The sequence below is a fragment of the Magnolia sinica genome, chromosome 3 (genome assembly GCF_029962835.1).
Source record: "Magnolia sinica isolate HGM2019 chromosome 3, MsV1, whole genome shotgun sequence".
In the NCBI taxonomy this organism is placed as follows: Eukaryota; Viridiplantae; Streptophyta; class Magnoliopsida; order Magnoliales; family Magnoliaceae; genus Magnolia; species Magnolia sinica.
The window spans coordinates 122,382,305-122,394,597 of record NC_080575.1 but is presented as its reverse complement, the minus strand read 5'-3'; the positions used below and the strand labels follow the sequence as shown (position 1 = coordinate 122,394,597).

The window sequence follows — 12,293 nt, the reverse complement described above, 5'->3', positions numbered from 1 at the left end:
TGGATGAAGCACACGTCCAGATGGGCTGGTGTAAGGTACATGATGTTGGATAGGGTTGAAAGTCAGGCGGGTTGATGCTCAACCCTAGCCCAACCCAAGCTTCCTGTACCTTAACCTTAACCTAACCCAATCCAACCTAATCCAACCCAACCTCGGGTTGGAAATTCTCAACCCAAGCCCAACCCAAGCGGGCTCAGTTGGGTTAATCGGGTTGGTCAGGTGGATACATGCTAATATTTTTGTTATTACGTTCGTTTATTATATTTCAATACATACATATTTTTTTGTATATATGATTTTATTAATTATATATGTAGTTATTTATTGTAAAGAATTTTATTTTTTTCTAAACAAACAAGCTAAAATATAAGACAACTACTTTAAAAGACGTGTAGTGTGGCACGCAATCTATATGTACCAATGAAACTTGACGGCACTAGAATTTCTTATGCCTTCAACACTGATGATCCATACTCAATTATAATTTATAAGTAACTTACATATTGATCGAGGTCGGGTTGAGTCGGGCAACCCGTGACCCCAACCCAAGCCTGACCCAAGTTTTATTAGGTTGGTGTTTGTATAGCTTAAGCTTGAGATCGGACTTGATACATCCTGCCCGAGCCCAACCCAATGATGGGTCGGTCACGAGTCGATTGGGTTGAGCCTGCCCGACTTTCATCCCTAATGTTGGAAGACGAGGGCTGACGCTCGTTAAGCTCCTGGTTGTACAAACAGTTCAAAGGAGGTTAAAGTAATATGGCCTCATAATGATGTATTTATTATATATGCACCATTCATCTATTTTTCAAGGTCATTTTAGAGTACTATTCAAAAAATTAAATAATATTTAAAGATTAACCGGACCATACCACAAATAGTAGCTGAGATGATACTTTTCGCTGTCTAGCATAACGTTTGTTTTCCATCCAATCTGTTAATGACGTTATGAAAACGGGATGAATAGGAATAACAAATTTCATATTGATCCAAAACTTAAGTGAACTCCAAAAGTGGTCGACTCGATCGTTAAATCTATTTTATTTTTACGGCGAGCTCGTGAAATGCATGGACGGTTTGGATATAACACAAACCTCGTGATGGGACCCACGGAACTTGCTGACCTCAATGCATCACCTGTGTGTGGTACACCAGCCAATCCGCTTCCCATCATGATGGCGCCACATAATCCGGTCACCAGCGATGTCAGTAGTGCTGGGTCATCACCGTATCTGGTTCCCTCGGACAGACGCGGATTTCCTGCGAAAACCTTTAAGCAGGAAGTTCCTGCTCAAGGATTCCAGTTGGGGCCCACTGTAATGTTTGTTAGAAATCAAACCTGTCCATCCGTTTTTATATTTTATTTTAGAGCATGCAACAAAAAATAAAGTAGATTCAAAAGTCAAATGGGCCACACGAGAGGAAACAGTGGGAATTTAGTAACCACAGTTGCAATATTTACATGGCCACAAAAGTTTTGTATAGGTCTAAGTTTTTTGTGTTTTTCATTTCATCGCAATATAAATGAACTTATAAACGGTTTGGATGGCATGTAAACATCAAGGTGGAGCCTTGGAAGTTTTCAACACTGCTGTTTTATCTTGTATGGTCCAGTTGAGTTTTGGATCCTCTCAGTTTTAGTCACGTGTCCTAGAAAAATGGATGGACGGTTTGGATTTCATCCCACAGCAGAAACTTCCCGTGAAAGGCTATCGCAGGAAATCCGCGTCCCTCGAGGACAACGAAACTAAAATGAGCCCCACATGCCGCGTAAACCAACCAAGAAAAGCAGATGGTGGGCTACAGCCCAAACCATTTCTTTTCCTAACCAAACAGCGGCGAATTGTCCGAATTTCATATGTAGAACGTTCCACGAGCTTGACCGACGCCCCCTCCTTTCGAACGGAAACGGATTGGCTACTTCCCCGGCCACCAGTGCTCTGTGGGCCCCACCATGATTTATGTGTTTCATCCATGCTGTTCATATATATTTATATATCATTTCATGGTATCAAAAAAAAAATGAAGTAGATCCCAATCTCAAGTGGACCACATTATAGGAAACAGTGTTGAATGAACATTAACCTTAAAAAAATTTTGGGGGCCATAAAAGTATTAGATCAAGCTGATCTTTGTTTTTTCCCTTAATCTGGGCCTTTATGACCTAATAAACATATTGGATGTCAAATAAACAGTACAGTGGGCCTTAGGAGGATTTAAATGATGGATATCCAATGACTATTATTTTCCTGTGGTGTGATCTACCTGAGATTTATATCCCTCTAATTTTTGGTATCAAGCCATAAAATGATCTTTAAAAATGGATTAACGGAATGGATGAAATATACACATTATAATGGGGCCCACAGAACACCGACCATCAGCCACAAGGCTCGTGTCAGGGGAGTAGCCAATCCGTTTCCCCAAAATTCAAAGACCTGTTCCACGCTTTAACCAAAAACGATTTTATAATCCAAACACCTCAAAAACCAGCATCCAATCTGATTCTGGTTTTATAATCGTCCTGAATTATCAAATCCAAAACCGCCCATAGCTTCCTATAACCGCCTACTCAACCCCTCCCTATAGCATCATGAATCCCTATTGACCCATCAAAAACCCCAAACACTTCACAAATTCCAACTCAAAAGCTGAAAGGAAATGGAAAACGGTATCGGTGCCGCTCCTCAACCACTCGGCGCGCCCCTGCCGACCCCACTACCGCCTTGCAAATCGGCCGGCACGCTCGGCCGTCACCTGGCCCGTCGCCTCGTCCAGCTCGGCATCCGCGACGTCTTCTCCGTCCCCGGCGATTTTAACCTGACACTCCTCGACCACCTCATCGCCGAGCCGGAGCTCAACCTCGTTGGCTGCTGCAACGAGCTCAACGCCGGGTATGCCGCCGACGGCTATGCTCGTGCCAAGGGTGTTGGCGCCTGTGTCGTTACGTTCACTGTCGGTGGCCTCAGCGTTCTCAATGCCATTGCTGGCGCCAACAGCGAGAATCTACCAGTCATCTGCATCGTCGGTGGGCCCAATTCAAATGATTACGGCACCAATCGGATCCTCCATCATACCATCGGATTGCCGGATTTCTCACAAGAGCTCAGATGCTTCCAGACCGTCACTTGTTATCAGGCAAGTTACTGTTCTACCGTCTTCTCTTCCTGAATTACTGAAAATGCCCTCAGTGAACTGTAGAACAGAATTTTATGAGCCCTGTCAAAGGGGCTCACCCACATGACAACATGGCATGCTTTTGTGAGGTCCAAGACACTCATCAGGTGGGCCGCACCATGTTCATGCACTGTCCTAAAATTCTGGCTGATCCACTCGGGTGGTGGACGATGCGTGTTTGGAAGAAATGAACAGTTAAAACTGGACCAACTGTTCACATTCATTATTAATGTGTGGTCCACAAGATGAGCAGTCTGGCCTGATCCTGTGATCATGGGCATCTAATACACAGAGGGTTATCTTGATGGGTGGTTTGGATTGCACGACGGAGGGAAGGACGTGTTGAGGTTGAGCACCGTCTTCCTCAAGGGATAGTTACTTCGAATCCACAGAGCTTCTCTGGAATCGATAAGAGAGAAAAAATAATTCTAATAAAATTAAAAATAAATTGACCGTGACTTACTATAAATAACCTCATGGTTTTCCGCCAAAAATAGTAAGTGTCCTATTTGGGTCAACCATGCTATTCACCTAATTTTTCTAAGCACTTTTCATGTTGGACAACTCTTAAAGCCCAACGGATGAAGAGTTACAGTCAAACTAAAACTTACTATAAATAGTAAAAAAGAAATTAAAATTGATTTTCGACCGTCAATCTAATGGAATCTTGCAAATTTGGCATGGGCAACCCAGCAGGGTTGGGTGGCTAAAGTAGCTTCTCCTACCCCAAAATCATATATGGCATGTCGGATAACTCGTTCAGTTTGCGAGATATGCCCGTTTTAAGTTTCTGACGGTCCAGATTGCTTCCACCACAGATCGGGCCTTCTCTGGTCCATCTTGGCCATGAAATTATCCGTGACCCACTCTACATCATGGTGGCATCATGGTTGGAAAACCCAAAAACTTGACCCAACCTGATATTCAACCAGGTCGGGTTGAATCTTAGACTCGACCTGAGTGGACTCAATGTTTAGTAATATGAATTTTAAAAAACATTATGGATTATAGTATGTACTTAACATAGTTAATATAGGTAATATGAAATTCACATTATCGTCAAATCATTAAATGGTGTGCTGGTCAGATTCATATTTCCTTTTGTAGAGACTGACCATTTGGCTCAGTTTGGGCTACTACGAGTCCTGTTGAGTTGACTGAATGGTCGAGTCAACTTGACGAGTTGTCTTGAGTTGGGATCGAGTCAGAACCCAGACCAAGTTTTGCAGTGACTTGGTTCATAATCTCACCGAGTCAAATTGACTTGGCCAAGTTTTGAGTTAACCCAGCGAATTTTAGAACCGTGGCTGGCATCTGTCCAGGAGTGCCCGCTTGTGTTGTGTTCATTTATCTCAAATTGTATAAAGGTCGGAGTTGTTTGAATTATGTAATCTGTAACGAAACAGGCAGTGGTGAATAATTTGGAAGATGCGCATGAGCTGATTGACACTGCTATCTCGACGGCACTGAAGGAAAGCAAGCCGGTATATATAAGCATCAGTTGTAACTTGCCAGCAATCCCTCATCCAACTTTCAGTCTGGATCCCATTCCTTTCTTTCTCCCACCAAGGTTGGTTGTCTTCTTTCTTGCTCTCTCTTATTCTTCTCTATTTCATGTAGAAGTCGGTAATATGCTGTTGATAAAGTCAATATTCTGTGGACTTGGATATTTTGTTGCTTGTTTTTCCTGAATTTTGTTACTTTGGAACCATGACTTTATGTATGCCAAGTAGAATTTTTTTGAAAGTTTAATTGGATGAAAGTAGGGAGACCATGTGAGTTGTTTGCTCTGCTATGGCTACTCTCAAGTGTTGGATCTTAATCCTACTCTTTTGCACATGAGCTGTGGCTTACCTGATGACCAGACTAGCCAATTTTTTTCACATACATGGTGGGGCCCACCTGGTGCATTTTCTGGATCTTGGATGCACATACCCACATTGGCACGTTTGGAGAGGTAGGACATGGGATCCTACTGTTAAGAGTGGCTGTCACATATCACAAGTTGCATTTGGTCATGATCATAACATGCATTCAGTAGAAGGAGAATTCTGCAACTGTACATCTTGATTCTACTCAAAGTCAACTAGCATTGTCGTAAGAAGATTCCCTACTTTCTCTCTCTTATCGACTCTGGTGAATTTGTTGATCTGGCAGTTTTTTAGTGATGTAGGACTTGACACCGATACATTCCTAGCATGGTTGGACCAAACGAAGGTAGGCCGTAAATTGATTATAACTTTTGATCCGGGTATCGTTACGGGGCACATAACCTATCAATATTTTTGAAACGGGCCATCCAAGGTGAATTGACCCACAAAGTGGGTCGCGTCTATCCGTTTCGTCCAAAAACGCGCACTTTTAGTTCAAAAACGAAAATTTGAGGAAAAATTACTATTTTTAGTAATTCCGATTTTTAAATTTTTTTATTTTTAGAGTCTTAGATTTTTTTCTTTTTTAGAAATAACTTGTAATCATGCTAGGACTCTTCTAGCAAAAATTTATTTGGAATTTTTATTTTTAGAAATTAGGTTTTAGAAGAGTTTTATTAGAATTGAGATTTTATTAGAGTTAGAATTTTACTATTTTTGGTGATTACGAATTTTGTTTTTTTTTTTTTTTTTTTTTTTTTCTATATTAATGGTGTAACAGGGTCACATTAGACAATTATCAATCAATTTATTACGAATTTCTAAAAATTATTCTATTTTCTTATTTTCTTCGTGGATTCGAGGTATCTCTGTGATGAGTCCAGAGAAGCTCCGTGGATTCGGAGTAGTTATCCCTCTGAGGAAGATGGTGCTCAACCTCAACACGTCTTCCCCTGCATCAATTTAAAAATGTCGTAATATTGATGTTACGCATAAAGGCCGGGATAATGTATTTATACTTATTAAAGACGGTAAAAAGATTATCGCCGTCCCTATGGGAAGGGAAAACCAACCCAAGACTTTTAAAGTGGAGGGACAATCTCTCATAACCGAATAGAATTTTGTTAAACAATCTGAGGAAATGAGAGATGTGGATGCATTAGTTGAAAAAGAAAAAATATATAGAGCCTATGAATATCACAGAGGATTTGAAACTAGTGTTGCAAGAGTTTAAGGCAATTATGCTCGATGAACTCCTTCCATACGAGACATACAAAACCACATTGATGTTGTCTCAGAGGCAAGTCTACCCAATTGGCCACATTATCAGAAAGGATGCGAGATTTTGTAGACACAAGTAAAGGAACTGATCCATACTAGTCAAGTCAAAGAGAGTATGAGTACATGTATTATGTCAGCTCAAGAGCCAATTGCAAAGTACAAGGAAAATGCTAAAAAATATCGGCGCAATAAATTATTTAAATACCATGAGCGAAGTCCCTTGAGTAACTCAACGATGAGTTTTTTCCAAGTGGAGGGGTCTGATGTAGGACATAACACCGATACATGCTCGATGAACTCCCTAATAAAGTGTCTCCCATACGAGGTATACAAAACCACATTGATGTTGTCTCAGAGGCAAGTCTACCTAATTGGCCACATTATCAGAAAGGATGCGAGATTTTGCAGGCACAAGTAAAGGAATTGATCCATACTAGTCAAGTCAAAGAGAGTATGAGTACATGTATTATGTCAACTCAAGAGCCTATTGCAAAGTACAAGGAAATTGCTAAAAAATATCGGCGCAATAAATTATTTAAATACCATGAGCGAAGTCCCTTGAGTAACTCAACGACGAGTTTTTTTCAAGTGAAGGGGTCTGCTGTAGGACGTGGCACCGATACATTCCTAGCATGTTTGGACCAAAAAAAGGTGAACCGTAAATTGGCCATAACTTTTGATCTGGGTATCGTTATGGGGCACACAAGTAAATTGGCCATAACGTTTGATCTGGGTATCATTATGGGGAGCACAATCTATCAGTGACAAAAGATTTTCGAGGTAGGCAATCAAGTTATGATCCATCAACTCAAGGAGAGATTTCCGACTACGACTTACAACAAGTTGAAGAACAAGCAGATTGGACAGGTATTGATCTTTTGAAAGATTAGTGACAACGCTTACGTTGTTGATATTTCAGATGACATGGAGATTTTGCGTACTTTCAACGTCGCAAACCTGACCAAGTATCAAGACCCGAAACATGACGAGAACTCGAGGACGAGTTCTTTTGAAGTGGAAGGGACTAATGTAGAGCGGGTCGTGGACACCTTCATGTCCAAGATGGACCAAAGAAGGCCTGATCGGAGGCAGAGGTGATCCGGACCGTTAGAACCTTACAACAGGCGTATCTCGCAAACAAGAATGAGTTACTTGACGTACAATATATGACTTTGCGGTAGGAGAAGCTACTTTAGCCAACCAACCCGTCTATGCCGTGTTGCCCATGGGTGCGGAGACACACTCGGGGTGGGTGGCCTATGTGAAGCGGAACCCATGTGAAGTGGGGCCCACAAAGGGGGGTTAGCCGAGGTCCTAACCTATGTGATGTGTGGCCTAGGCTATGAGATAAAGGGATTGATTCGCCATGCTCTATCAGTTCGAGCTTTTAGAGCAAGTGGCTAGTTGTCCCGCATCGCATGGTGTGGAGTGGGTGATTCAAGTTACAAAAGGTGCCAAGGTGATTGCAAGGGGAGATATTGAAGATCTGATTTGCAGCACACATGGCAGCATAATACCCGTATGAAATCTGGGTCCTTCATTGGATGAGGCCTACCATGAACATGCTCTAGCCCAAAAAACAGGAAAGTCTGCTAAATAAGGTGGGAGACATGTATTTGAGAAAAATGGCTGTGTAGAAAAAGTTGACCAACATCCCATGTTCAGTGTACATATATGACTAATCTAATGATGGAATGACTTGATTTATGGGACAGGGCATGTTCATGGTGGCTACACCTGACACGTGGCATGGATCTCTGTTGGAACATGTGCGTGCAGTCTCTTTCAGCTTTTTCTTGGCTACATTGCCTCATCAATTCTCCTCAGGGAGAGTACATGGGCACTTTGGAGAATACATGGGCACTTTTGAATTTCTTTTCCAAGGCTGTGGCAAACTTTTGACTTCCAATATTACCCATTTGAGTATGGTGCAATCGGATAACTACCTATGGTTAAATTTGGAAGCTAATCCAATCTGATATATGCCGTTGTGATGGTAAAGGTACATGAGCATTTGGATTGTGTAGTTTTGTCATTGTCTGGAGGGCATGTGCCTTGGTTACTCATTGTGCATGTTAGGTGTCAAATGGAGAAAATACAGGATGCAGGTTTTGAGTTCTTACTGCATCATGTTTGGTTCTTGTAATTTTGCTGCAATGTCTTATAACTTGGTAATAGTGCTGTCATGTTTGCTTTTGCAATTAACCTCATGCTTTGATTTGTTCTGTATCTTGGGTGCCTACTGACTCCTTCCAAGAGATCAGAGCTAGATGTGTTTGGTAACCTGTATTTTTCAGCAAGGCCTAATTCTCCAGTAGATTTCTCTTCATTTTTCATGGAATGGCCATATTGTTGGATTTCTACTAATATAAGGGAGGCATGTGATTTATTGGAATGACCAATCTGCCTTCCTCTACAGGTTGAGCAATCAAATGGGACTAGAAGCTGCAGTGGAGGCAACAGCTGCGTTCCTGAACAAGGCTGTGAAGCCAGTGATTGTCGGTGGCCCTAGGATAAGGGTGGCCAAGGCACAAAAGGCTGTTGTAGAGCTAGCTGATGCATGTGGGTATCCAATAGCTGTTATGCCATCAGCCAAGGGGTTGGTGCCGGAGCACCATCCACACTTCGTTGGAACATACTGGGGTGCTGTCAGCACTAGCTTCTGCGGAGAGATTGTGGAGTCAGCCGATGCATATCTCTTCATTGGTCCCATCTTCAATGACTACAGCTCTGTGGGTTACTCTTTGCTGATCAAAAAGGAGAAGGCATTGATCGTGCAGCCCAACCGTGTGACTATTGGAAATGGGCCTTCTTTGGGTTGGGTTTTCATGACTGACTTCCTGACTGCATTGGCAAAGAGGCTAAAGAAGAATAGCACTGCCATGGAGAACTATCGCCGGATTTATGTACCTCCTGGTACTCCCCTCAAGCGTGAGCCGAATGAACCTTTGAGAGTCAACATCCTCTTCAAGCACATTCAGGCAAGTTGTGAGAAACATTATCTTTGATCTTGTCTATTCTTCATTTTTACGATGTGTAAAACTACAAGAAACCTGTTTTTGAAATTGAGAACTTTGTGGTCTTATTTCTTAGAATGTATAGATCCTGATGCTGTGGAGGTTTGCTTGAATACATCCTGATGTACTGCAAGGTGATACATTTGGACTTTAGCCTTTGGATCAGGATCATCTTTCAATGATCCAAACTGTATCAATGACAATTCTCACTTTGTATGGTGGAAAGACAACAACTAGAAGCTCTCAGCTGGATTATTTCAGCCTTTTGATAATTTGGCGCTTTTGCTTTGAACATGAAAGGACACCATAACCTTTGTAGAGCCCATGAGTTGAAACGTTCAATGTGAGATTTTTTTTTTTTTTGGCATCCCTTACCCAGGGGAAGCCCTATCAAATAAGCATCTCCTATTATCGAAAAAGGACCAAATGCAATGGCTGGAGTCCTGATGTATCTTATTGTCATACATCGGGATGCACACAAGGAAAGCTCGATGCTAGAGTCCCAAAGCATCACACGGACTGATTATTTCATTCTTATTTGTTAGACATATTTCATCTGTTATTCCTTTTTATAATCTAAAACTCATGAATGAAACAGGATCTGTTGAGTGGAGAAACAGCGGTTATTGCAGAGACAGGAGATTCATGGTTCAATTGCCAAAAGCTTCGTTTGCCAGAGAATTGCGGGTAGGCTTTCTCCTGATAATGATTGATGGCCGTGGAGCCATGTCACCTTTATTTATCATATGTTTCATTTTATCTGATAAAAAGAGCAACCCCATTGTAACTTATGATGGCATCATGCAGATATGAATTCCAGATGCAGTATGGATCTATTGGGTGGTCAGTAGGTGCAACTCTTGGATATGCTCAGGCTGCCAAAGATAAACGTGTGATTGCTTGCATAGGTGATGGGAGCTTCCAGGTCAGTTTTATGACTACCTTATTCCTCTTTATGCCATAAGATGGCCCACTTGTCTGGAATCTGCAGAGTAAATCAGATATCTGTCACCAGTTTCGAATCATAGTCATTTCATTCTCCGAAAAATCAACAAACATGTGGCCTTCTTAGTTGTCCCAATAAAATGTGTTTCTCCGTGCATCGAAAAATCACGCCACACAGTCATGGCGCATCAGAATCCATCATAGTGCAAATAGTGGATCCTAGCTATTAGATCCTTGCCATACTTTTGCACTAGGTGCAATATTCAGAACGGATCCTTGCTATACTTCCGCACAAAGTGCAACATTCAGAATAAATCAATAGTCCAACATGAGTCCACCATTGCATTTTGATACTTGTCAATTAGCATGACCACTGTCTACTAGGTTGGTGGACCCAACTGATTAGGTTCAGGTGTTGGTCCACAGATCTGTCTTAACAAGATCAGATGGTTGGTGGATCACATCAAAGTTCAAAGTGGTGAACTCACCCTGAAAATTCATTTTTGTCAGAGCTAATTCTTCATCATTCTTCAGGTAACAGCACAGGACATCTCAACAATGATCCGATGTAACCAAACGAGCATCATATTCCTCATCAACAACGGTGGATACACCATTGAAGTGGAGATCCATGATGGTCCATACAATGTGATCAAGAACTGGAACTACACTGCCTTTGTCGATGCCATTCATAACAGCGAAGGCAAATGTTGGACAGCCAAGGTCAGCATTAACAAATTGTCAAAATGCAATAATCCAAAAGGAGAGTATAGTTTTGATGGATTGAATTTGTATCCAACTGCAGGTTCGTACCGAAGAGGAATTGGTGGAAGCGCTCACTGCAACCACAGGTGCACAGAAAGAATGCTTGTGTTTCATTGAGGTTATAGTGCACAGGGACGACACAAGCAAAGAACTGTTGGAGTGGGGATCGAGAGTTTCTGCTGCCAACAGCCGTCCTCCCAATCCTCAGTAGCATTTCAAGTTTGGAGACTTGGAGTGGGTGAAGAGTCACTGGCCAGAGAGGGTAGATGGGATTCTAGAGCTGCTTTTGTATTGTTGTTGTTGTTGTGGTTGACCTTGTTGTTGTTGTATAGGAGCTAGAAATAAAAGTGGTGACTGAGAGATGGTGAATCTAAATGGAGTTTCTTGTATTTATCAGGCTCATCTAGCAAGGAGATTAACATGATTCTCTGGGAAGAAAATTTGACTAGGCTGTTTGTTTGCTAGAGTGATGTATGTGCCCTATGAACTGGTATATTTGTGTTAGGGGGTATTGCTCTTGCAACGCAGATAGAGAGGAAAGGAAAGATCGGAAAGAAAAGGGTGCGGCCAGAGGTGAAGGGTTTCATTCTATCATGTTTGGCTAACTGGAGAAGTGTTTGCCAGTTGAACAGTTTTCTATATTTGAGTAATGGTAAAATGCTGTTATTAATTAGGAAGTGTTGTTTTGAATTTGAAAGAAAAGAAAAGACCTTTGGACTGTAAAAGCTTCACTGATAAACTGAATATCAGGTCAATTAGCATGCACTGTTTCCTATGGTGTGGTCCACCTGAGATTTAGATCTCTCTCATTTTTGGGCTCATGCTTTAAAATAAGCTGGTAAAATAGATGGATAGAGTGGAAAAGAACACGACATAGTGGGCAAACAGCAGTGGCTAATGGGGAGAACAGGGTCACTACCGAGTCCCTAAAAATAGTCTAATTCTATAATTACGTGGGCCCTACCATACGGAATCGCGTAAAATCACGCCTAAAAAATCTTTAGTCTTGGAATGTCCTACGGAATACATTCATCCAAGTGGACCCTACACACAATCTGGACAATTTTGCTGGTGGGAATTCCCATCGCAACTATTCTACGTGCGTGAGTTTTGAATCGGACGCCGATCTGCTGCTGAGCTCGACAGTAGGGAGTCTGGCTAAGAAGTGACGTCACCACCTTCTGTGGCCCCCACCATGATGTATTCATCGTATCCACACTGTCCATCCATTTGGAGA

At 41.9% G+C, this 12,293-nt stretch overlaps 1 protein-coding gene across 1 annotated transcript; it reads left to right on the top strand.

Annotated features, from left to right (window-relative positions):
• Positions 1-2,458: 2,458 nt before the first annotated feature.
• LOC131241066 (pyruvate decarboxylase 1) lies at positions 2,459-11,543 on the top strand. Its single transcript, XM_058239699.1, has 7 exons — positions 2,459-3,142; positions 4,588-4,747; positions 8,749-9,310; positions 9,945-10,033; positions 10,154-10,271; positions 10,826-11,014; positions 11,097-11,543. The coding sequence occupies exons 1-7, from the start codon at positions 2,662-2,664 to the stop codon at positions 11,265-11,267; spliced, it is 1,770 nt and encodes a 589-aa protein (XP_058095682.1). The 5' UTR covers positions 2,459-2,661; the 3' UTR covers positions 11,268-11,543.
• The last annotated feature ends 750 nt before the right edge of the window (positions 11,544-12,293 follow it).